The sequence below is a fragment of the Panulirus ornatus genome, chromosome 68 (genome assembly GCF_036320965.1).
Source record: "Panulirus ornatus isolate Po-2019 chromosome 68, ASM3632096v1, whole genome shotgun sequence".
Classification (NCBI taxonomy): domain Eukaryota; kingdom Metazoa; phylum Arthropoda; class Malacostraca; order Decapoda; family Palinuridae; genus Panulirus; species Panulirus ornatus.
In genome coordinates, this window is record NC_092291.1 from 18138539 (window position 1) to 18165326 (window position 26788).

Sequence of the window (26788 nt, forward strand, 5' to 3'; positions counted from 1 at the left end):
TTCCAGCACATCCATCCTCCTGCGCACAACTCTATCCATATATATATATATATATATATATATATATATATATATATATATATATATATATATATATGCATAGTGCCATTGTACAAAGGCAAAGGGGATAAGAGTGAGTGCTCAAATTACAGAGGTATAAGTTTGTTGAGTATTCCTGGTAAATTATATGGGAGGGTATTGATTGAGAGGGTGAAGGCATGTACAGAGCATCAGATTGGGGAAGAGCAGTGTGGTTTCAGAAGTGGTAGAGGATGTGTGGATCAGGTGTTTGCTTTGAAGAATGTATGTGAGAAATACTTAGAAAAGAAAATGGATTTGTATGTAGCATTTATGGATCTGGAGAAGGCATATGATAGAGTTGATAGAGATGCTCTGTGGAAGGTATTAAGAATATATGGTGTGGGAGGCAAGTTGTTAGAAGCAGTGAAAAGTTTTTATCGAGGATGTAAGGCATGTGTACGTGTAGGAGGAGAGGAAAGTGATTGGTTCTCAGTGAATGTAGGTTTGCGGCAGGGGTGTGTGATGTCTCCATGGTTGTTTAATTTGTTTATGGATGGGGTTGTTAGGGAGGTAAACGCAAGAGTTTTGGAAAGAGGGGCAAGTATGAAGTCTGTTGGGGATGAGAGAGCTTGGGAAGTGAGTCAGTTGTTGTTCGCTGATGATACAGCGCTGGTGGCTGATTCATGTGAGAAACTGCAGAAGCTGGTGACTGAGTTTGGTAAAGTGTGTGAAAGAAGAAAGTTAAGAGTAAATATGAATAAGAGCAAGGTTATTAGGTACAGTAGGGTTGAGGGTCAAGTCAATTGGGAAGTAAGTTTGAATGGAGCAAAACTGGAGGAAGTAAAGTGTTTTAGATATCTGGGAGTGGATCTGGCAGCGGATGGAACCATGGAAGCGGAAGTGGATCATAGGGTGGGGGAGGGGGTGAAAATCCTGGGAGCCTTGAAGAATGTGTGGAAGTCGAGAACATTATCTCGGAAAGCAAAAATGGGTATGTTTGAAGGAATAGTTGTTCCAACAATGTTGTATGGTTGCGAGGCGTGGGCTATGGATAGAGTTGTGTGCAGGAGGATGGATGTGCTGGAAATGAGATGTTTGAGGACGATGTGTGGTGTGAGGTGGTTTGATCGAGCAAGTAACGTAAGGGTAAGAGAGATGTGTGGAAATAAAAAGAGCGTGGTTGAGAGAGCAGAAGAGGGTGTTTTGAAATGGTTTGGGCACATGGAGAGAATGAGTGAGGAAAGATTGACCAAGAGGATATATGTGTCGGAGGTGGAGGGAATGAGGAGAAGTGGGAGACCAAATTGGAGGTGGAAAGATGGAGTGAAAAAGATTTTGTGTGATCGGGGCCTGAACATGCAGGAGGGTGAAAGGAGGGCAAGGAATAGAGTGAATTGGATCGATGTGGTATACTGGGGTTGACGTGCTGTCAGTGGATTGAATCAGGGCATGTGAAGCGTCTGGGGTAAACCATGGAAAGTTGTGTGGGGCCTGGATGTGGAAAGGGAGCTGTGGTTTCGGGCATTATTGCATGACAGCTAGAGACTGAGTGTGAACGAATGGGGCCTTTGTTGTCTTTTCCTAGCACTACCTCGCACACATGAGGGGGGAGGGGGATGGTATTCCATGTGTGGCGAGGTGGCGATGGGAATGAATAAAGGCAGACAGTGTGAATTGTGTGCATGGGTATATATGTATGTCTGTGTGTGTATATATATGTGTACATTGAGATGTATAGGTATGTATATTTGCGTGTGTGGACGTGTATGTATATACATGTGTATGGGGGTGGGTTGGGCCATTTCTTTTGTCTGTTTCCTTGCGCTACCTCGCAAACGTGGGAGACAGCGACAAAGCAAAATAAAAAAAAATAAATATATATATATTTAGAAAAGCAAATGGATTTGTATGTAGCATTTATGGATCTGGAGAAGGCATATGATAGAGTTGATAGAGATGCTCTGTGGAAGGTATTAAGAATATATGGTGTGGGAGGCAAGTTGTTAGAAGCAGTGAAAAGTTTTTATTGAGGATGTAAGGCATGTGTACGTGTAGGAAGAGAGGAAAGTGATTGGTTCTCAGTGAATGTAGGTTTGCGGCAGGGGTGTGTGATGTCTCCATGGTTGTTTAATTTGTTTATGGATGGGGTTGTTAGGGAGGTAAATGCAAGAGTCCTGGAAAGAGGGGCAAGTATGAAGTCTGTTGGGGATGAGAGAGCTTGGGAAGTGAGTCAGTTGTTGTTCGCTGATGATACAGCGCTGGTGGCTGATTCATGTGAGAAACTGCAGAAGCTGGTGACTGAGTTTGGTAAAGTGTGTGGAAGAAGAAAGTTAAGAGTAAATGTGAATAAGAGCAAGGTTATTAGGTACAGTAGGGTTGAGGGTCAAGTCAATTGGGAGGTGAGTTTGAATGGAGAAAAACTGGAGGAAGTGAAGTGTTTTAGATATCTGGGAGTGGATCTGTCAGCGGATGGAACCATGGAAGCGGAAGTGGATCATAGGGTGGGGGAGGGGGCGAAAATTTTGGGAGCCTTGAAAAATGTGTGGAAGTCGAGAACAGTATCTCGGAAAGCAAAAATGGGTATGTTTGAAGGAATAGTGGTTCCAACAATGTTGTATGGTTGCGAGGCGTGGGCTATGGATAGAGTTGTGCGCAGGAGGATGGATGTGCTGGAAATGAGATGTTTGAGGACAATGTGTGGTGTGAGGTGGTTTGATCGAGTAAGTAACGTAAGGGTAAGAGAGATGTGTGGAAATAAAAAGAGCGTGGTTGAGAGAGCAGAAGAGGGTGTTTTGAAATGGTTTGGTCACATGGAGAGAATGAGTGAGGAAAGATTGACCAAGAGGATATATGTGTCGGAGGTGGAGGGAACGAGGAGAAGAGGGAGACCAAATTGGAGGTGGAAAGATGGAGTGAAAAAGATTTTGTGTGATCGGGGCCTGAACATGCAGGAGGGTGTAAGGAGGGCAAGGAATAGAGTGAATTGGAGCGATGTGGTATACAGGGGTTGACGTGCTGTCAGTGGAGTGAATCAAGGCATGTGAAGCGTCTGGGGTAAACCATGGAAAGCTGTGTAGGTATGTATATTTGCGTGTGTGGACGTGTGTATGTACATGTGTATGGGGGGGGGGTTGGGCCATTTCTTTCGTCTGTTTCCTTGCGCTACCTCGCAAACGCGGGAGACAGCGACAAAGTATAAAAAAAAAAAAAAAAAAAAAAAAATATATATATATATATATATATATATATATATATATATATATATATATATATATATATATATATATTTTTATACTTAATCGCTGTCTCCCGCGTTAGCGAGGTAGCGCAAGGGAACAGACGAAAGAATGGCCCAACCCACCCACATGCAGATGTATATACATAAACGTCCACACACACACATACACATACCTATACATTTCAATGTATACATACATATACATACACAGACATATACATACATGCACATGTACATATTCATACTTGCTGCATTCGTCCATTCCCGTCGCTGCCCCATCACACATATCCCCCCCCTCTACATGCCCGAGGTAGCACTAGGAAAAGAAAAAAAAGGAAAAAAAAGGCCACATTTGTTCACACTCAGTCTCTAGCTGTCATGTGTAATGCACCAAAACCACTGCTCCCATTCCACATCCAGGCCCCACAAAACTTTCCAGGCTTTACCACAGATGCTTCACAGGCCCTGGTTCAATCCATTGACAGCACGTCCACCCCAGTACACCACATCGTTCCAATTCACTCTATTCCTTGCACACCTTTCACCCTCCTTTATGTTCAGGGCCCAATTGCTCAAAATCTTTTGCACTCCATCCTTCCACCTCCAATTTGGTCTCCTGCTTCTCCTCATTCCCTCCACCTTTGACACATATAACCTCTTTGTCAATCATTCCCCACTCATTCTCTCCATGTGACCAAACCATATCAACACACCCTCTTCTGCTCTCTCAACCACACAGTGGTGGTATGCATAGGCCATCAGACTAGGGAAGAAAAATGTTGGGACAGGTAAAGTAAAAGATGTAAGGATTAGGTGTTTACTTTGCACCTGTGTTATAAATATCTTGAGAAACAGAAGGATTAGTATAAGGTATTAATGGATCAGGAAAATATGTATGGTAGGGTTGATTAAGATGCTTTAAGGAAGGTGAAATGGATAAATGGCTTGGGGGAAAGCTACTAGAGGCAGTAAAGAGTTTTTATTAAGAAAGTAAGGCATGTGTGCAAGAAGGAAGAGAGGAGAGTGAGTGGTTCCAGGTGAAGGTGAGTCTGCAGCAAGGGTGTGTGATGTCACCGTTCAACCTATTCATGTATGGGGTGGTGATGAAGGTGAATGCAAGGGTCTTGAAGGGAGAGGTAGGTCTGCATTATGTTGGGACTGGGGGGTCCTGGGAGGTAAAAGAGTTGCTGTGTGTTGATGGGATGGAGGTTCAAATGAGAAACTACAGAAAACAGTTTCTGAATCAGGAAGAGTGTGTGAAAGTATAAAGTTCAGAGGTGAGGATATTAAGGACAGCATGGAAGACAACCAGGTTATAGGAATATATGTCTGACTGGAGAGGAGGTGGAGAAAATGGAATGTTTTAGATACCAAGGGGTAGATATGACAGGGGATGGAACCATGGGAGCTGAAGTAAACCACTGATGGGCGAGGGGATTAAGGTTCTGAGGACAGAAGAGTGTGGGAAAAAGAGAGGTTGTGAGGGGCAAAGATGGATATGTTTGATGGTTTAGTAGTCCTGATAGCATTGAATTAATGTGAGGTAGGGGCCTTACATAAAAAAAAAAAAAAGTAGGGAAAAGGAGTAAAAGTAGACCAGTATGGCTGCAAAAGCTGAAGCAGGTGTGCTGAAACGGTTTAGACATTTGGAAATAAGTGGAGATGGGGAAGACCAAGGATGAGATGGTAGGAAACAATCTCATCCATTTCTGATTTTTATCCTATTCATCTTCAGCAAGGCTTTAATTCAACCCTCCCTTTTCACCAACCTGTTCTCTATGACTCAGTCCACAACCAAACCCTTCCAAACTTCACTATACCTGCTACCTGAAACAAGCAGAATTTCTGCATTCTCATTCTTATCACATAAACTATGATGTACTACCTACAACTGCTCTAATACAGAAAAACTTAGGTTTTGGCAGACTTGCAATAAATGAGGTCTACACTGATTTCAGACTTGCAGAACAGTTCAAGGTGGTGCACTATGCTTTTGAAGAAGTTTGACTGGACGTGCAATCAAGTACATCATGCTCATATGACAGGATACCATGCAAACTAAGTGTTAACCAGCATGCCAACATGGAGTCACAATACTTACCTGATGTGGTGGGGACTGCACATGGCTACCACTGAGATGGTGGGTGTGATGGGGTTGTGTTGGTGCAGCACACATCATGGAAGATGGGCCACGGGCATGGGTATGGATATGGACGGCCTGTTGCTGCTGCTGGTGCTGCTGTTGGTGCTGCTGATGCTGCTGGTGCTGCTGCTGCTGCTGTTGCTGAAACTGGTGGTGTCCTCCTCCGCTGTTCATACTTGACATGGCCAGTGACACGGGCACCTACAAAAGAATAAAGAAAGGAAGGGTTAGAAGAAAAAGACATGAATAAAGAGATTTTTAGTAACATCCCTAGAAAACTTATGAAAAGATAACACTAATCAATGAAGTGGAGTATATCTACTGTGAAATTTGTGAGTGGAGCATTATATACTGAAAATGTCATCTGCAAACAGTGATAATGATCACAAAGTGGGGGAGGCTGCTAAAAGTCCACTTCAAAGATATAAGTACCAAATACCCAAAATCTACAACTGAAAGCTCTTCTACCTTGTCAAACATCTGTCCAAATGGATGAAAGACAGGTTCATTAGGAGCTTTGGAAACAATCAGTGAATCATTACTATTTGATGCAGAGCCCACAAGAAAATTCATTTATCTAACAGATAAGATAATCCCTTATCAAAGTTTCTAATCATTTATTGAACTACCTCATCTTCTTAAACATGCGGAAAGAGGCCACTGTAAATAAACTGTCAAAAAATATTAGAATTTTGTCAACTCAAGAGTAGTCTTTCATCCCTGATTCTAGTTAAATATTGGAAAAAATTACATCTAACACCAATTATAGGCTTGCTCCTACCCTACTGTCATGTGACAATTTAAATAATCCCATTCATTCAAAATCCCAGATTCTTTTTTATCCAATTACTCAAAGAAGTCTAGTCTAATGCCACCAGTGAAACAGGGTAAGTACAATGTTGACTCAAGCCCCTTTCACATAAACTCGCAATCTGTTACCTACAAGAGTATATATAGAGGCCATCTTTTACTGTCTTTATTACTTTGCATTTACTTAGGTTGAACTGCAATCCTTGTCATTCCATACTTCCCTCAAGACCTTAGTATTATAACCTGGAAACACTGTCACACATGAATCTACTCCTTCTGGAAATTAATTTGCTTAGATCAAGAAGAGCATTGGTCCAAAGACGAAGTCTGCAGTATGGCACTGGTAAGTCCAGCCTATTTGAAAAAGAGTGCAAGTCAAAATGTCATACATCAGAGCATAGGTGTACTACACATGGCTAAAGATATGATCGGGTAATAGGTGTAAGTCACCCTGATTCCAGTGTGCCCATGAAGTGTTAATGAAGGAAATTTCCCATTACTTACTCTAAAAGAATTTGTTTCCTATATTACTAAAATAGGATGGTAAAAACTGACTCTGTTGAGCACGCTGTACCTTAAAACCTAAGATTTCACTAAGCGTAATCTGAAGAGCATTCATTCCATTGGAATCTACTATATTTTGAACAGCAAATATGCCTAGTATCCTGGCATATCAAGAATACAATTCCTTGAAGCCATCCATAACTGAAGACTTTACATATACATTTTTCTGGGTCAATCTTGTCTAGACTATATCATTATTGTTATCAGTAATTTCTTTTTTTCCTTGTCACCTTAAAATTTAAGTCAATACATTCTTTTTCCCCTTATTGTATTGTTTTCTACATCTCTCATTTTCTCAGTTATCTCTGAAGTCAATGTGGGCCTGTGCATTTTTTGTTAGAGTAGTAAGTGTATGGTACATTGGAAACTGCCCCCCACCCCTACTTTCCAAGTAAAAACTGCTAAAGAAAAAGCACTAACTATGGGTAAAAGATTTCATTACATTGCATCTGGTTATTCTTTTGGAGATTTTAATAGTCTGACCTTTTCAGGAACTAAAGCTGGGCATTTACTGAGTGCATTGTAGGAAGTGGGTAGATGGGGAACTCAATGATGCCTCTGCCTGGTTTATGGCACTAGGAACCATGGTCCACTACAACTAGTAATAAAAAATGAGGTGTGTGGTTTTAGTTTCCATGAATACACTGCTAAAATCTGCTCTCCTTTTTGATGATCTCTAATATAAGTGGGTAAAACAAGTTTTGGTCTCTGAAAAGATGCAACATGTATGTATGTTTTTATGACTATAACCACTGATTAATAAAGAGACCTTCAAACCCAATCCTAAGGTATCATATTTCAAAATCTGGTAATATCATGTTGCAACTGCTAATGGTATCACATCACCATAACTGGTGATATTATGTTACAAAAACTGGTGGTATGTTACAAGTGGTGGTACCATGTCAACAAATAATGATACTAACACAACAATGTTATATCAGATGTGTTGTTCTGTAGTAGCACTTGGTGTTATCATGGCAACAGCTACTTGTATCAGAGTACAATCTTGTATCAGGTCATAATAACATGCATAAAATTGTAGAAAAAGCAAAGCAAAGCTGCACAATATGAAGTAATAATTACAGCAAGCAGTAGCAAAATAAAGCCATAAATGTGAGAACATTTTACAGTGAATGCAAATGAAACATGATTTAATGTATCTTTCCTGAATTTCAATTGATCAATCAAGAGCTCAATCATGCTAACCTACTGAGGAATAAGACTCATATACCTTTCAATATCTTTCAAAAATCCAATCTTGTATCAAATTTGAAATAGACTATCTTTAATACCATGGGGCTTTTAACATGACTAGCACTTAATATTGTAATTCCTCATTTAAATGGATGTGATTCAAGGCAGAGAGGTGGTGACAGATGCCATAATGATATGCTACTTTATGTAATGCTGTTCTTCATAACACTAGGTAGCTGAGGTAAAAAAAAATCTTTACCTTACAAATCCAAATGTGTCTTTTTAAGCCTCCCCAGCTCTTCCCTATTCATTCCTGAACCAAAAATCAATCTCCCAGTATATGACCCTGACCTCAGAATTAGTTCTGTGTGTAGAGGTGTAGGTTCAAAGGGTTGAAAGTGGGGAGAAACAGAAATGAAATGATGGATAAATGAGAAACTGGGGGAAGTTTGGGAAAACGAGGGAAGGGAAAGCAAGACGGAACATCGAGGAACTGAACTGAGTGAAAGTTGATGGCAGGAGACTAAACAGTGGTAGCACCAAGGCCTGAGCCAGTGCTGTTCAGAGCCTGTATCAGCCTATTCTAGTAAGCTCAGCTAAATGCACAGTGGAGGATTACATAGGTCAGGTACTCCTACTTGTACAGTGCTTGAGAGTATCATATGGGGAAAACCCTCAACAGGTCTGTGAACAAAACTTGAAGGAAAGTTTGTTGGTCTGAGATGAAGGCAGGTTTGGGTTCAGGAATGTGTTGAAGTGATATGAAAAAGGTCAACAAGAAGAGTCAGAGTTTCAAGAGTGACATGGCTATGCCACAGATCATAAATAATTAGTTACAATGACAGATAAATGGACATAAACAAGTATAACATAAGAGGAAATTACAAAGGAAACAACAATGTTGAGGCCAACATCAGAATTAGGTAGAAATAATATGACATACCAGATGAAACAACCTCATGGGAAACAAAATGTACATCAGTGAGGCAAAAGGAAAAATGTACCAGAGGCTGATGTGGAGTAATCTATACTAACAAGGGGTGGGACAGGGGTAAGGAAGACAGCTCTTTGGGGGAAAGGGGTTATCGGGGGGTTTGTATAAAAACTGTTTTGGGTGATAAAGGAAGTAAAGTTAAGTTTGGGGAAATAGTGGGGGTTTGTGGGGAAATTGGGTTTGAGGTAGCAATATAAGGACTCTAATGACTGAGAAACTTAGGGAAGCAGCTGAAGAATTCTGAGGGTAAAATAACAGTGACAGAGGAAAATGGGGACTGGAAGAACTGAAAATGGGGTTTTAGGCATATAAGGGTTTATAGGGAGAGGAAGGGAAAGAGAGGCCTGAAGAGGAAGAGTGGTAGGTTGAAACAACAATGGAAATGAGAAGGTTTAAAACAAAAAAATATTCTAAAGAGTGTAAAGTTAAAAAGAGGGTGGGGCAGAACAAAGAACTGACAGGGAATAACTTGGAAGTATAGAGAAGGAAGAGGGATGCAAGTGTGAGGGGGAGGGGATAGAAAAAGACTAGAGGATGTGATGCCCTGCTCTCCAGGAGGAGCAGCAGAGGTGGATGACTGAGATAAGAGGAGGGGCAACACATGAGAAGCTCCAGTGACTACGTGATGAATATTTGGCTACAGGAAGCATGGCTACTGATACTGATGGTGGAGAGAGAGAGAGAGAGAGAGAGAGAGAGAGAGAGAGAGAGAGAGAGAGAGAGATTTAGTTTTAATATTTCTATATGTCTAGTTATACACAAACAATGCATTTCTGTTATAGCATGGGTGAAGGGTACATGGCAGCAAGTATCGAGCACACAATGGGTACAATACATGGACAAAGAAGGGTGACAGGAGGGCCCGAGTGGGTCCTCTTCTAATCAGAGAAAGAAGGAGGTTTAAGAGATATCAAATACATATTACATGTTTGCAGGATAGTAAGTAATAGTGACAGCAACATAAGTAACTACATCTGTGTCATACAGATGTTTAATGTACAGATTACAATATATATATATTGTGCAAAGTGAGAGGGTTAGGGAAAATGATTTGGTAAACAGAGAAGAGGTAGTGAAAGCTTTGCGGAAGATGAAAGCCGGCAAGGCAGCAGGTTTGGATGGTATTGCAGTGGAATTTATTAAAAAAGGGGGTGACTGTATTGTTGACTGGTTGGTAAGGTTATTTAATGTATGTATGACTCATGGTGAGGTGCCTGAGGATTGGCGGAATGCGTGCATAGCGCCATTGTACAAAGGCAAAGGGGATAAGAGTGAGTGCTCAAATTACAGAGGTATAAGTTTGTTGAGTATTCCTGGTAAATTATATGGGAGGGTATTGATTGAGAGGGTGAAGGCATGTACAGAGCATCAGATTGGGGAAGAGCAGTGTGGTTTCAGAAGTGGTAGAGGATGTGTGGATCAGGTGTTTGCTTTGAAGAATGTATGTGAGAAATACTTAGAAAAGCAAATGGATTTGTATGTAGCATTTATGGATCTGGAGAAGGCATATGATAGAGTTGATAGAGATGCTCTGTGGAAGGTATTAAGAATATATGGTGTGGGAGGCAAGTTGTTAGAAGCAGTGAAAAGTTTTTATCGAGGATGTAAGGCATGTGTACGTGTAGGAAGAGAGGAAAGTGATTGGTTCTCAGTGAATGTAGGTTTGCGGCAAGGGTGTGTGATGTCTCCATGGTTGTTTAATTTGTTTATGGATGGGGTTGTTAGGGAGGTAAATGCAAGAGTTTTGGAAAGAGGGGCAAGTATGAAGTCTGTTGGGGATGAGAGAGCTTGGGAAGTGAGTCAGTTGTTGTTCGCTGATGATACAGCGCTGGTGGCTGATTCATGTGAGAAACTGCAGAAGCTGGTGACTGAGTTTGGTAAAGTGTGTGGAAGAAGAAAGTTAAGGGTAAATGTGAATAAGAGCAAGGTTATTAGGCACAGTAGGGTTGAGGGTCAAGTCAATTGGGAGTTGAGTTTGAATGGAGAAAAACTGGAGGAAGTGAAGTGTTTTAGATATCTGGGAGTGGATCTGGCAGCGGATGGAACCATGGAAGCGGAAGTGGATCATAGGGTGGGGGAGGGGGTGAAAATTCTGGGGGCCTTGAAGAATGTGTGGAAGTCGAGAACATTATCTCGGAAAGCAAAAATGGGTATGTTTGAAGGAATAGTGGTTCCAACAATGTTGTATGGTTGCGAGGCGTGGGCTATGGATAGAGTTGTGCGCAGGAGGATGGATGTGCTGGAAATGAGATGTTTGAGGACGATGTGTGGTGTGAGGTGGTTTGATCGAGCAAGTAACGTAAGGGTAAGAGAGATGTGTGGAAATAAAAAGAGCGTGGTTGAGAGAGCAGAAGAGGGTGTTTTGAAATGGTTTGGGCACATGGAGAGAATGAGTGAGGAAAGATTGACCAAGTGGATATATGTGTTGGAGGTGGAGGGAACGAGGAGAAGAGGGAGACCAAATTGGAGGTGGAAAGATGGAGTGAAAAAGATTTTGTGTGATCGGGGCCTGAACATGAAGGAGGGTGAAAGGAGGGCAAGGAATAGAGTGAATTGGAGCGATGTGGTATAACGGGGTTGACGTGCTGTCAGTGGATTGAATCAAGGCATGTGAAGCGTCTGGGGTAAACCATGGAAAGCTGTGTAGGTATGTATATTTGCGTGTGTGGACGTATGTATATACATGTGTATGGGGGGGGTTGGGCCATTTCTTTCGTCTGTTTCCTTGCGCTACCTCGCAAACGCGGGAGACAGCGACAAAGTATAATAAAAAAATAATATAAATATATATATATATATATATATATATATATCCTCGCAAACGCGGGAGACAGCGACAAAGTATAAAAAAAAAAAAAAAAAAAAATATATATATATATATATATATATATATATATATATATATATATTTATTTATTTTGCTTTGTCGCTGTCTCCCACGTTTGCGAGGTAGCGCAAGGAAACAAAAGAAATGGCCCAACCCACCCCCATACACATGCATATACATACACGTCCACACGCAAATATACATACCTATACATCTCAATGTACACATACATATACACACACACACACATAAATATATACCCATACACACAATTCACACTCTGCCTTTATTCATTCCCATCGCCACCTCGCCACACATGGAATACCATCCCCCTCCCCCCTGATGTGCGTGAGGTAGCGCTAGGAAAAGACAACAAAGGCCCCATTCATTCACATTCAGTCTCTAGCTGTCATGCAATACTGCCCGAAACCACAGCTCCCTTTCCACATCCAGGCCCCACACAACTTTCCATGGTTTACCCCAGACGCTTCACATGCCCTGATTCAATCCACTGACAGCACGTCAACCCCGGTATACCACATCGATCCAATTCACCCTATTCCTTGCACGCCTTTCACCCTCCTGCATGTTCAGGCCCCAATCACTCAAAATCTTTTTCACTCCATCTTTCCACCTCCAATTTGGTCTCCCACTTCTCCTCGTTCCCTCCACCTCCGACACACATATCCTCTTGGTCAATCTTTCCTCACTCATTCTCTCCATGTGCCCAAACCATTTCAAAACACCCTCTTCTGCTCTCTCAACCATGCTCTTTTTATTTCCACACATCTCTCTTACCCTTACATTACTTACTCGATCAAACCACCTAACACCACACATTGTCCTCAAACATCTCATTTCCAGCACATCCACCCTCCTGCGCACAACTCTATCCATAGCCCATGCCTCGCAACCATACAACATTGTTGGAACCACTATTCCTTCAAACATACCCATTTTTGCTTTCCGAGATAATGTTCTCAACTTCCAAACATTCTTCAAGGCTCCCAGAATTTTCGCCCCCTCCCCCACCCTATGATTCACTTCCGCTTCCATGGTTCCATCCGCTGCCAGATCCACTCCCAGATATCTAAAACATATATATATATATATATATATATATATATATATATATATATATATATATATATATATATATATATTTCTGTCTTTCATACTATTTGCCATTTCCCGCCTCAGCGAGGTAGTGTTAAGAACAGAGGGCTGGGCCTCTGAGGGAATATCCTCACCCGGCCCCCTTCTCTGTATATTGCATATACACTAATTATGAGTGTGTATTTGAAACAGGACACAATGTAAATATGTAACGCTGACAGTAATATAATATGGCAAAGATACATTACATATGGGACATGCAGTGACACAAGGTATGGATAATAGGCATGTTAACATGGACAACAACAAAAAGAAGATTATGGTACATTACACAATGGACATGTAGCTACATAATGTGCTTTCACTGGGCATGATCAAATCATATGTTTATACAGCTCAGGGCATGAGAGAGAGAGAGAGAGAGAGAGAGAGAGAGAGAGAGAGAGAGAGAGAGAGAGAGAGAGAGAGAGAGAGAGAGAGAGGCCTGATTGGAATGGGGCCAAGTGAAGAAGGCATAGGTGGGCCAGGGGCGTGATGGAGGCTAAGGAACAGTACCCACCTACCTACAAGAAATGGCGCCGCTGGAGGCACAATACCAACCTAACTACTGGTAAAGGTGCTACTGGAGATACAGTACCTACCTAACTACTAGTACAGGTGCTGCTGGAGGCACAATACAGACCGTACTACCGGTAAAGGTGCTGCTGGAGGCAAAGTACTCAGCTACCAGTACATGACACGAGGATGTGCTACTAAGCAGGGTATGTGGTAGCGGTGATCTGGCCTACGGACAGTGTAAGTGGTGAGGGTGGGCCGTGAGACGTAATACAGTGAGCAAGGTAGTCTGAGGGCGGCGGGAGGTGCTTGGTGTAGGGTTGGAGGGGTAGTACTTGGTGCACGGGAAGGGAACAAGTGGAGGGATGGGGGGAGGTGAAGGTCATAGGAAGGTCCCGTGAAGGGCTCACAGAACAGGGAGGGGAATCTGACGAAGGAGTGGAGGATATGGAGGGGGAGGAGGAAGATCGGGACGGAGGGAGGGAAGGGGGACATGGCGGCTGGAGCAGGCGGAGGGACGGGAGGGGCGGGGGGAATACCACATGGTAAGATGGATGGAAAGAGGAAATTAAAAGAAGGCGGACGTGGGAGAAGGAGAGGGTTATAACGAGTGGGAGGGACAAGGGGGAGGGGTTGGCTTCGGGGCAGAGAAGGGAAGGGGAGGAGGAGGACGATATCTTGCAAGATTTCACGCAATGAACCAGAGAGAACCACCAGCTGACAGGGGAATACCAAGGACAGCAGCTGGATATGGATACACAGACAGATATACAGAAAGATATATAAACAGATAGATAGATAGACAATCAGACGGATTGATAAAGACAAACATACAGGCAGACAGAGACACAGATATATGAATAGACAAATAAAGACTGATGGACAGATTGTCAGACAGACAGACTGACAAATGTAACTGTTCCTCGGGCCAATACCACACTTAATGATTCATTGATACAGGGGGGCAGTCACTGAGGCAGTGGGGCCTAACACACACCACATACAAAGACTCTTTACCCCGAGGAATCAATAAAGAACAACCAAGAGTGTAAGGAAATTACAAGTCAACAACTAACGAGTTTCATCAATATCACTGCATTACAGCAAGTAATCAATATCACTGTCCTATACCAAGTAATCAATATCACTTGTCCTACACCAAGTAATCAATATCACTGCCCTACAGCAAGTAATCAATATCACTTGTCCTACACCAAGTAATCAATATCACTTCCTTACGGCAAGTAATAAAATTACTGCCAAGTGGAAGTGCCTGGCAAGACATTGATCAGCGAACCAATCAGGTAAAAAAAAAAATGATAATTCCAGAAAAATAATGAGTACAGGGGACGTAATATTGGCACTGATAACTGACCTCATGATTAACATCTCGATGTATAACCTTAACACTATGTTAAGAAACACGTACTTATTCCAGTTTAAAAAAAAAAGAAAAATAAGAGGCACAATGTCTGATTTTTACCTGCCTGGGAAGCACTAGCCACTATCAAAAAACAACAAACAACAAACAGGAGTGAGTTTTAACTCAAAATCTTACTGTAGTTAGCCAGAGATGGCCTGAAACACAGGATGGATTATTCTATACCACTCTATACCACAGATAATTGGAATCTTTAATCACCATGACGAGAGGGAAAAAGTCGTCATCAATCCCCCTTTAACCACGACGGTATCTTAGCCTGTAACATGACCCTTAAAGGTCAGGTCAAAGGTTACACCGTCATACCTTGGGGCGTGTGCCGTCGTACTCAAAGAGGTTAGATCGGGGATGATGAGAGGGTATAGGCAAGAAGGGCGGCTAAAATACTAGGGAAAAGGCAGACGGACGTCGTCAATAATAATTCGTAGTCTGTCTACTGTGAGGTTCCGCAAGCCACACAGAGATAAGAACCCAGACAATGACTACCACACACCTTACCAACACTTCACGTCACAACGCCAGAACACGAGAGAGAGAGAGAGAGAGAGAGAGAGAGAGAGAGAGAGAGAGAGAGAGAGAGAGAGAGAGAGAGAGAGAGAGAGAGAGTCATGATGCCACATTTACTGGGGGAAGAGTGTTCATGTTGTACGCGACACTGTCCCCTTTAATGTCTAACGTCTTGTCTCACAGAGCCTTGAGTACGGACAAATAATCAGGACCAGAATTCGGACCTGCGTGGTGTAGCGGTTAGCGTTGTGACTACCATCACGCATGCATGCACGGGCCGCCTAGAATCAAACCCACAACCGGGTCTACAGTCTACCCAACAACACAAGTGTGAAGCTCTCTACCTGCAACACACAAACTGTAATCACAAGTAATCCCTGACGAGTCATCTACATTCCTACTTCACAGGTAAAATGTGTCTTAGGAAGGAGACCAGCAAGTAGATTAGCGCTCAAAACTGCTCCTTCTTTAATAATCTTTGCCAAATATTCACCGGGAGAAACAGGCAGGGATCATTCCATTTTACACTAACTATACTAAGTGGATGCGATGTAAACATGTAGGAACGACGCGCACACTTGATAAAAGTGCTTGAAGTGGTAAACAGCTTCCTTGAGTACGACGCTCCAGAGCGTCTGGGGTAAGAGCCAATCTTGTGAGCTTACTGAAAGTCCAAGACCTTACTCAGCCAAAGGGAAATTCATCAGAATCTGGCACACGGGCTTGTTGTTTATTACTGTGTTCGAAGCAATGGCCCTTCAGAGCCGTCGTCAGGGGAGTGAGGTACTCTCCACTCTTCTGGGAGACGCAGGAGAATGGAGGATCAAGGGAAGGGCAAGATTTCCGGAAAAGATAGCACGGGAAAAGAAAGGGTGGAGGAGGGGAAGGAGGAGGAGGAGGAGATAAGGGGCAAGAAGGAAAAGAGACTACGAGATGATGATGGGTTCAGGAAAATGTACCGCAAACACAGGACTAAAGATGGTGCCCTCCTGCGCCTGGTGGGCAGACAGTAACAGTAATAAAGAACAAATGTCTCATGGGATGGAAGCAAATAAAAATAAAAAAAAAACGTTTTCTTTTAAGAGGATAAAATATAGAAGTCAGAAATAGGCAACTACCCAAAACTGAGAAAGAAGAGAGACGGGGCAACCAACTCAAGACTAGTAGAGTGGGCGAGGACTCTACTGATCAAGGTAAGGGAGTAGTGGGGGGAGCAAGAGAGGAGCAGGGGAGACGAAAATGAAGGTCAGGAGCAGACGAGGTCCTCTGGGCCACATCTACCACACGCAGGATCAAGGCCTTGGGCACGACAAACACAATGCACATCCTCAAACATGGAAACCGACGGACTGACTACACAATCACATCAAATACCATGACTTTGCAGTATCACGACATCAACAAGAAAGCAAAAGCCTAACGCAAACAAATAAATAATGACAAGAAAATATAAACAACGAGTTAAATTAAAAAAACAGGCGAAACAAACTCACAGACCAAAACAAGAAACTTCAATCGGATAAATAACACGTAATATGAACACAAACATAAGATCGTACATTATGATACGGAAACTGCTGAAAACATAGAAATTAAAAGAAAAATCAACGCTAAAACAGCACGGCAACACGAGCAGCGTGTAACAGCACAGGACGGCAAAGGATCCAAGTCGCACATCAAAATGACAAAACAGGATCATAAAATACCATTGATATCCCGTGACCTGAGACGAAGCGTAAGGGGATAAACGACCTAAAAAAAAACATACTAAACTCAATTAAATGAACACCAAGAACGACACATGGACGACCAAGCATATGATAATATATATACACGGTATCGCCCTGACACGAGCGATAACACCTGAGAAACTGCAGTGTGTCATCTAACAAAGAAAAAAAAATGCTTTGATGACAATTCTGTATTTCATAATGCAAACATTGCTTAACCAACGCGAAACTAAGGCACTGACAATTATGTTACCATGAGCGAGACACAGACTCATGATCCCCACGACAACTGCCATGAACAGCCACGACCCAGAACCCCTTCAAAAAAAAATAAATAAATAAATAAAAAAGGCCAGCTACCCTGGGAGCCACGACATGGGAGTACAACAGCCTCAGGCTTCTTCCCATCCCCCTTGCCCCATCACAAACCCCTCCCCCAAGCTCGACCCACCCAGAACCTCCGGCCGCCATAGCCTAGCCGTGCTCCATCACGCACCAAAACATTACATAAAACTGGCGGATTATTTTACGAACTTCGACAAGAAAATAATCAATAACTGAAAAAATAATGATGTCAGCTTTAGCCTGGATGTGGTTGGTTGTCCTGAGAGTAAAATTTCTTCCGCCTACGTAAATTCAAACTGAACAACAAATATGGCCAGACCTATAGTACATCCAGTGTGATTACGAGGCTTTGGACAAAATCCACGCGCTGTCTTAAGCATATCCTCATCCGTCGCCATTAAGTGGGGAAACAAGCGTCCTGCCAACATCGGGCCGGACGCCATTACGAAACAAATGAACGTCTCCACGGAAAATAAAAAGGCGAGAAGAGCGTGGGAGCGGATGTTGCCGGCGGGCGCTGGCGGAAACACGGATGGCAATCGGATTCGTGGGTATGCGAACGTGATTTCTTCCTTGGCCTAAAATGCAGATGCAAACGGTGCCATCTTTAGTCGCCCCTAAAAAAAAAATATATATATATATATAAAAGGAGTAGCGTGTGTGCTTATCTACAAGGACTCGATATAGTCCAAACTAAAGACCTGATTTAATCTACCCCTCTTTTAAATAGGGTGTGGCCAACTACATGGTTATATCGTGTGGGGAGCACGTACGACGGAGAGATTATGCTACGAGGCAGGGCTAGCGCGTAGCCCTCACCGTAAGAGGTGACCGAGAACGAGTTGTGCGAGTTACGTGGTGTTGTCGGGTGTTAAGGCATGGGATGGAGAGAGAGAGAGAGAGAGAGAGAGAGAGAGAGAGAGAGAGAGAGAGCTGCATATGACGAGAATGAAAAATATCATACAAGAACAATCATCTTTAATACGTTCAACTCGTGGATAACCAATAATCAATTTACCTTAAACACAAATTACGTCTCGTTACAAAGCCTTTCTGAAGTCGTAAATATAGGTAATCATGCCACTCAAAAAAAAAAAAAAAAATAAACAAAGACTACTCCATCTTTGCATGTCGGCTTTACTTCACACTAACAAAAGTATTGAGGAAGACCGTGTGGCTGGGAAATCCTTCCAAATGAAATATTGGAAACCAGCGCGACTTTAGAAACTGAATTTGAAGGTCGTACCGTGACAGTGGAAAACACACACACACACACATACTCACACACACACACACACACACACACACAGTAAGCGAATCCTTCAACAAGTGTAAATATATACAAAGGCTAATTTACCTCATGTCCTGAATGCTGAGTCAATAAGCCGTCATGATGAGTCTGAAGAAGTTCTGTCCAAAAAACCATGGATACATTTGCAGGATCTGACAGAACTTACACAACAGAGACGAATGCAATATGAGCACGGCCGGTACAAACCTTGAGCACGGCGGTGCGAACCTTGAGCACGGCGGTATGAACCTTGAGCACGGCGGTACGAACCTTGAGCACGGCGGTATGAACCTTGAGCACGGCGGTACGATCATTCAGCACGACTGTACGAGCCTTGAGCACGACGATACCTTAGACCTCTACGGTTATGCAATCGCAAACAAGGGTCGTGCTGTCGTGCGGTTACAACTAAAAAAAATCCATCTCATGTTCCAATCCTGGCATCTGCCCCACACGAAGTACGAAAATAATGAAGGAAAAGAAAACGGTTTTAAAAGGGGAAGAAAACAGCACAATAACATTGTCTGATTCCCCATTCCTCACACTGAGTCGAAGACCCTATCCCCCATTCCTTAGATTATTTAAAAATCCTCACTCCTTACACTGAGTCAAAATCCATATTCCTCACACCGAGAGCAAATATTCAACGGTCATATTTACTTTGGCAATAATTGATGAAGCCTCGCAGACCAATAAGCTAAAAGAATCCCAAGCAAATAAGCTAAAGGAATCGCCCACCGGTAAACACGTAAAAATGGATTATCCTGTATAACAAGCAAATTACATGGCGGCTTCACGAAATATTTATGATAATAATAATAATTCAAGGACAAGAGGTATTTCAAATTCATGGAATATAAATGTCTCAAAATATCTGAAGAGAAATAATGGAATCTTATTATGAAATTATCTATTATGAATAGTCCATTTTACAGTGTGTGTGTGTGTGTGTAATGGTTGGAATACAGTCGTTGTTAAAGCGGGATTCGAACGCTGTCAAGGCGGTTTATATTCGCTGTTAAGGTTCCAAATGAATCATGGACGACTCTACGCCTCTACCAGCTAATTCTATATTACTGCCATACATCTACATAACACAATCCCTACTTCCAATGTCTCCTCAACCACTGCTTCCTCCTCTCCCGTTGTCCCTGCTGCCTTTAACCACCCCCCACCTACCCCTAGCTAAGTACCCTTCATCCACAGTAACACCAGAGTGCGTCGTCTGTACACAGCTCACAAGCATATGTATTAAAGATGCTCATAAAACTGGTACGCCTCCCTCGCCTCACCAGACGTTCCCTAACCCACGCCATTCCTCAGTGTCAGCTTTCCTAATCCGACGGTTCGTCTTCAAGAAATCCACTTCAGCACCTTGGGAAATGTGTGTGTGTGTGTGTGTGTGTGTGTGTGTGTGTGTGTGTGTGTGTTGAGAGTGGCAGGGGGTAGTGGCGTAATTCGTATTTCGATAAGGTTCTTTTTGATGTTAGCTGAGACGGCATGGGCAGGTGAGGCCCTAATTAAGGCCATCCCATCCACGCTATATATATATATATATATATATATATATATATATATATATATATATATATATATATATACATATATATATATATATATATATATATATATATATATATCCTAGCCTGAGCCAGGTACCCATTATATCGACCAACCCTTTCGGGGTGGGTGAACAGCTGGATTAACTATGGACCGGGTGCCGTAACCAGGAATCGAACCTATGCCCTCGACCCTGGGCGGCCCGTGATCGTGTCAAGGTCAGGAACGCTATCCGTTACACACACACACACACACACACACACACAAAGAAAAGTTTGCCTACAATCTAACCTAACAATATCAGTCATCACCAACACACTACCAGCAATCCCCTACTTCAGACGTCATCTCCAACACCAACGCCATCAGTGTGATCCCACCACTCTAGCAACAGTGGAGGGGGAGTGGGACATCCCCCCCACAAACAGGAACAGGTCAACTCTCTGCTCAATTAAATTCCTGACACGGTCTCCCAGATGACGGCTTCCCAGGTACACCCGGCACCTAGACACAGAGGCCGGAGAAGGCATCCACACACGTCCACACACGACCTGGTACATGGCACACAGGACCTGGGACGAGGAACGCACGGGCACTCGCTACCCAGGACATGCTCTACGGGTCCCCTGCCTGGCTGTGCTTGGGGGTAAAAAGGAGGTGAGATGAAGAGTATATTGTTCGTCCAACATCCCCACACCTAGATCCCTCACTGTCCCCGCCTTGCAGCAACATACCTTCGTCCCCACCATGGAGGAGGAACGTAAATCACGCCCATCGCTCTTGTCGGAGGCCCTACAAAACCTGCTCGAGATGTGTGTGTGTGTGTGTGTGTGTGTGTGTGGAGGTTATCAGCGTCCTCAGCCAACGGTACACAGCTGTACTAATAATCCCTCTGGTGTTATGCTCGCTCTCCAAACCGTGAGAGGTGAAGCTGGCCCCACCCCACACTGGTGTGGTCCTGGGCTGGAGAGGATATAAGTGCTGTGAATAGTGTCATCACCGGTCCTGCCTCTCTCTCGTACTGATCCTTCACAAAATTAAGCTCCCCATTCTCATGAAGAGGTAAATTCCTATCTCACAAAGACACAAACACACACACTTTATATATATATATATATATATATATATATATATATATATATATATATATATATATATATATATATATATATACATATATATATATATATATATATATATATATATATATATATATATATATATATATATATATATATATATATATATATATATATGAAATACGCATGCACAAGAAATTTCTTTCGAGTGTCATTACGGAATAAATGGATCCTCGCACATGCCATCAGTACCGGTACTTGTGACGGCACCCCAACGTAATATTACCGTCACTTCCAGTAATTGTGCCGGCAACCAAGCCAGCACTCCATTATGGTCAATTATATTCGTCAGTGCTGGAGGGGAACATTCTCAACACCGAAGACTCCTGAGAGTTGTGGCAACACCACACATCCGTGCATAACCCAGCGAATGCCACGGTAAGGCCCTTGTGTACGACGGTGCGACCCTTGGGCACGACGGTACGGGCCCTTGGGCACGACGGTACGGGCCCTTGGGGACGACGGTACGGCCCTTGGGCACGACGGTGAGACCCGATGGTACGACTCTCAAGACCTGAGGACCCTCGGTGTGTTCTCATAACAAATGATAACACAGGAACTCCTCCAGTCGGAGTCTCTGGTGCCTGTAGACACAACAGTGCAGGATGGAATTCCCTCCTCCTCCTCCTCCTCCTCCTCCTCAAGCCTCCAGCAGTAGAGGGCAGGTGGGGGCCTCCTCTAGTCATCCACCTTCAACTGAAAGTATAATCCACGATCAACCCCGCCACCATCCCCCTGGCCCCAGTGCACGACAGGCGCGGCCCCACCCCAACCCCCGAATGCGCGGTAGGTCCGCTCCTCTCACAGTGCACACACACCAGGTCGCCTCTCCCCCTCCTCACCCAATACACGTCAGGGTCCGTCCTATCCCGCCCCTCCCAGTGCGCCCAGGGTCCCATCCCCAGTCCCTCTCCAGTAAGCACCCCGTAAGACCACTCCAGCTGCAACACCTACACACACACACCCCTGATACCTGGGGGATGGACAACTTAAAAAAAAAAAGAAATCACTCCGGGGATGACCTCTCCACCCCTCCTCCCCCGAAAAAGCACGGGGTGCAACCCCAGAGGACCACTTCAGCTGTACACCCCTTACAATCTCTCTCTCTCTCTCTCTCTCTCTCTCTCTCTCTCTCTCTCTCTCTCTCTCTCTCTCTCTCTCTCTCTCTCTCTCCCTCTCTCTCCCTCTCTCTCTCTCTCCTCTCTCTCTCTCTCTCTCTCTCTCTCTCTCTCTCTCTCTCTCTCTGCTTCCTCACCGGTAAACCGTGAGCACAAGCAGCGCTGGCCGCTATGCCGGAAAGTCGCCGCTCGTGTCGTCTTGGGAGGCGCTCAACATTGACACTCTGGGATGCTAAACCTCACATCTCAGCGGGGTGTGTGTGTGTTCAACCACACCTCACAAAGCGCCCAACCTCACATCTTAGCGGGGGTGTTCAACCTCACCTCTCGAAGCGCTCAACCTCACATCTCTGAAGGAGCTCAAGCAGACATACTCGAGCGCTTGGTTAACCCCACGCCTCCGTAGCTCTGACGGAGAGACTTCCCACACCGGACTTCGATGAAGCATCAAGAAAGCGGTTTCGTATTTCGTAATGTGCAAAAGCATTTAACCATAAGACCACAACGCAGAAGTATAAAAATAAGAGAAAAAATATCATAAAGGCCCTAACGGAAGATCTTAAAGGATCCTTACACCCAAATTTTACCGAAAATGGTACCATACACGAACAGGTTACCACAGACATGGCATTGTATATGACCAGAATGTCGTAAGATACCATACACATGTTGCTTCCAGTTTGCAAGACCCCCAGAGGGCGTTTGTGCTGGCAACTGGGCCGGTCCCCACAGTCCTAAGTGTACGTAGCTCCTCTTGGTATGCCAGTTCACATTATGCATAGATTTTTTTTTTCCCCCCTCCGAGATTAACATAATTTTATAATGGACGTTGGGAGCAGCTGGAGGCCCCGGGCCGCCTGCTCCAACTATCCGGTGATCTCCATCTACGGTGAGGAGGAATGTGGGATACTGTTACTGTCCTCCGCCTGATAACATTGTCCTCAGGCATTCTCTTATCTGTCCTTCCCTTGTACTCTCATGTTCCCTTGTCGAGCGGGGCGGTCCGCGCTCCACCACCCCCACTTCCTTCACCTCACCTCCCCAGCCCCCCTTAACAACACTTCCCTACCCCTCCTCACCACACCTTCCTACCTCCTCACCACACTTCCCTACCCCCTCACCACACTTCCCTACCCCCTCACCACACCTTCCTACCCTCACCACACCTTCCTACCCTCACCACACCTTCCTACCCCCTCACCACACCTACCTACCCTCACCACACCTTCCTACCCCCTCACCACACCTACCTACCCTCACCACACCTTCCTACCCTCTTAATCACACCTTCCTACCCTCTCATCACACTCCTCTACTCCCTTCACCACACCTCCCTACCCCCCCTCACCACACCGTCCTACCCCCATCATATCTCCCTGCCCCCCTCACCACACTTCCCTACCCCTCTCACCACACCTCCCTACCCTTATCACCACACCTCCCTACACCCTTCACCACATCTCCCAACCACTTCACCATACCTCCCTACATCCCTCGCCACACCTCCCTACCCTCATCACCACACCTCCCTATCCAACCTCATCACCACACCTCCCTGCCCCCCCTTCACCACACCTCCCTATCCACCTTCACCATATCTCCCTCACCCTTCACCATACCTCCCTCACCCTTCACCATACCTCCCTGCCCATACCTCCCTCACCCTTCACCATACCTCCCTCACCCTTCACCACACCTCCCTGCCCATACCTCCCTCACCCTTCACCACACCTCCCTGCCCATACCTCCCTCACCCTTCACCACACCTCCCTGCCCATACCTCCCTCACCCTTCACCATACCTCCCTCACCCTTCACCACACCTCCCTGCCCATACCTCCCTCACCCTTCACCACACCTCCCTGCCCAACTTACAGCCCAAGACCCAGTAAGTTTCTGCAACTTAACTGTTAATCTGATACTTAAGAGGATACAACTTTCTTCGGGAGCCTATATTCCAGAGATTCGGGGTGGTTGTGAGGGGGGGAGGATGATGGTCTCCTCCCACAGGACGGGGGCGGGCGCCATGCTCGGCGCCTGGCCTGGTCTTGCCGTGGGCGGGCCATCCCGGCAGCCGTGACGTCACGCATGCTGCTGCTGACGTCACCCACCACCGCCTCACTCCCACGAACGCAGCCACGAAACCCACTTCGGAAATCACCCCTCCCACCCATACGCACGCCAGACGGTTCATGAATAAACAGAGTTCATTGATTATCATGAGTCATTAAGAGGGGGGAAAAAAATCTAAAAATCACACACTGGAAAATGCGATCACGAAAGAAATAACCACTTTTAAAATGATTAAAGTGATAATAAGGGATCTACACACACACACACACACACACATACACACACACACACACGTCCTCGTAAATACAGCTGGAACTTTCCTCACGTGTACCCTGTGCGGCCCACACCACCACGCACTGCTTTAACCTCGGTACCTCACGAGAGAGAGAGAGAGAGAGAGAGAGAGAGAGAGAGAGAGAGAGAGAGAGAGAGAGAGAGAGAGATAGAGATAGAGAGAGAGAGAGAGAGAGAAACGTGCTCAGAACACCGTGTATTATATAAACACCTCATCATCTCAACGGCCCAATCATAAACAGGTGCTGATCGACACACACACACACACACACACACACATACGCGCGCGCACACACCCACGCGCGCGCGCGCACCCCTACACTCAACGTTCAAAAGACTGGATGAAGCGGGAAGACAAGACCAGAGAGTGAATTTCCAGTTCCTTAATCGATATAGCGACGAACTTCCCTTGGCACAGGCAGGAACCGATCATCTTGCTAGCACACACACACGAAAAAATAAAATAACCAAAGGAGTAAAAAAAAAAAAAGTGAATAAATAAGTGTATGGAGACAAGGAGGAAGAGGAGGAGGGATGGAACATGCTGAAGTGAAAAAAAGAAAAAGGTCGATAAACAGTTTGAAAAACTCAAAGAGAAATGTATCATGGAATAGATCAATCATAGTGACGGGGGGATGTTTACGAGAGTAGAACTCCCTCCCCTGATTACAGTAGGTGGGGAGGCCCACGAGGGTGAAACTCTCCTCCCCTCACCCCCAGGGTGCAGGAATGGGGCCTCCGAGTGTAAAACTCGCCTCTCCTCTCCCCCCCAGAGTACACAAGCAGGCCCCACGAGTGTAAAACTCCCCCTCCCCCTCCCCTCCCCTTCCCCCCGAATACAGAAGTGGGACCCAGGAGTATAAAACTCCCTCTCTCTCTCTCTCTCTCTCTCTCTCTCTCTCTCTCTCTCTCTCTCTCTCTCTCTCTCTCTCTCCTCACGCTCCTCAAGGCAACAAAACTTTTCTCGCCAAATTATGTAAGACATATATATATATATATATATAGGAGGGTGAAAGGAGGGCAAGGAATAGAGTGAATTGGAGCGATGTGGTATACAGGGGTTGACGTGCTGTCAGTGGATTGAATCAAGGCATGTGAAGCGTCTGGGGTAAACCATGGAAAGCTGTGTAGGTATGTATATTGCGTGTGTGGACGTGTGTATGTACATGTGTATGGGGGGGGTTGGGCCATTTCTTTCGTCTGTTTCCTTGCGCTACCTCGCAAACGCGGGAGACAGCGACAAAGTATAAAAAAAAAAAAAAAAAAAAAAAAAATTATATATATATATATATATATATATATATATATACGTAACTCCAAACATGAAATAGATATCTATAAATTCGAGAATTGTATGAAGTACTGATATCCTAAGAGAAGTAAGTTTATAAATCTCTCGATCATATACCCTATATATGGCTAAAAATATTCCATAAACGAGTCAAAACGTTGATATATATATATATATATATATATATATATATATATATATATATATATATATATATATATATATATATATATATATATATATATATATATATATATATATATATATATATATATATATATATATATATATATATATATATATATGAGTAAAATCAACCAGCTTTCCCGACCACGTCTGCCAGTCGAAGAAAAGTCAAAAGAGAGGAAAAGACAAAAGCCGAATTGCACGAGGGAGGTCATTATGCGAGGGAGAGTGTGTGGGGAGAGAGAGGGGGGACCTGGAGGTGCAGGGACACCGCCAGGGGGACTTGGAGGATAAGACCGGCGCTGCTGCTGGGAGGGCGACACCCCGGCATGGACACGACCAGGGAGGG

The 26788-nt window shown here is 44.2% G+C and overlaps 1 protein-coding gene across 24 annotated transcripts in view; it reads right to left on the reverse strand.

Annotated features, from left to right (window-relative positions):
* Positions 1-26788, reverse strand: part of LOC139747298 (uncharacterized) — a 221744-nt gene that overhangs the window by 28573 nt on the left and 166383 nt on the right. For 22 of the 24 annotated variants that reach the window (XR_011712368.1, XR_011712369.1, XM_071659438.1 and 19 more), the window contains one exon: positions 5361-5603. Coding sequence is in view for 22 of the 24 variants with exons in the window: in XM_071659438.1 (XP_071515539.1) it covers positions 5361-5603 (243 nt within the window). In the remaining 2 variants the exon portion in view is untranslated. Of the gene's footprint in view, positions 1-5360; positions 5604-13551; positions 13944-26788 lie in introns of those variants that run through there. The other 2 variants (XM_071659433.1, XM_071659432.1) reach the window with 2 other exon arrangements.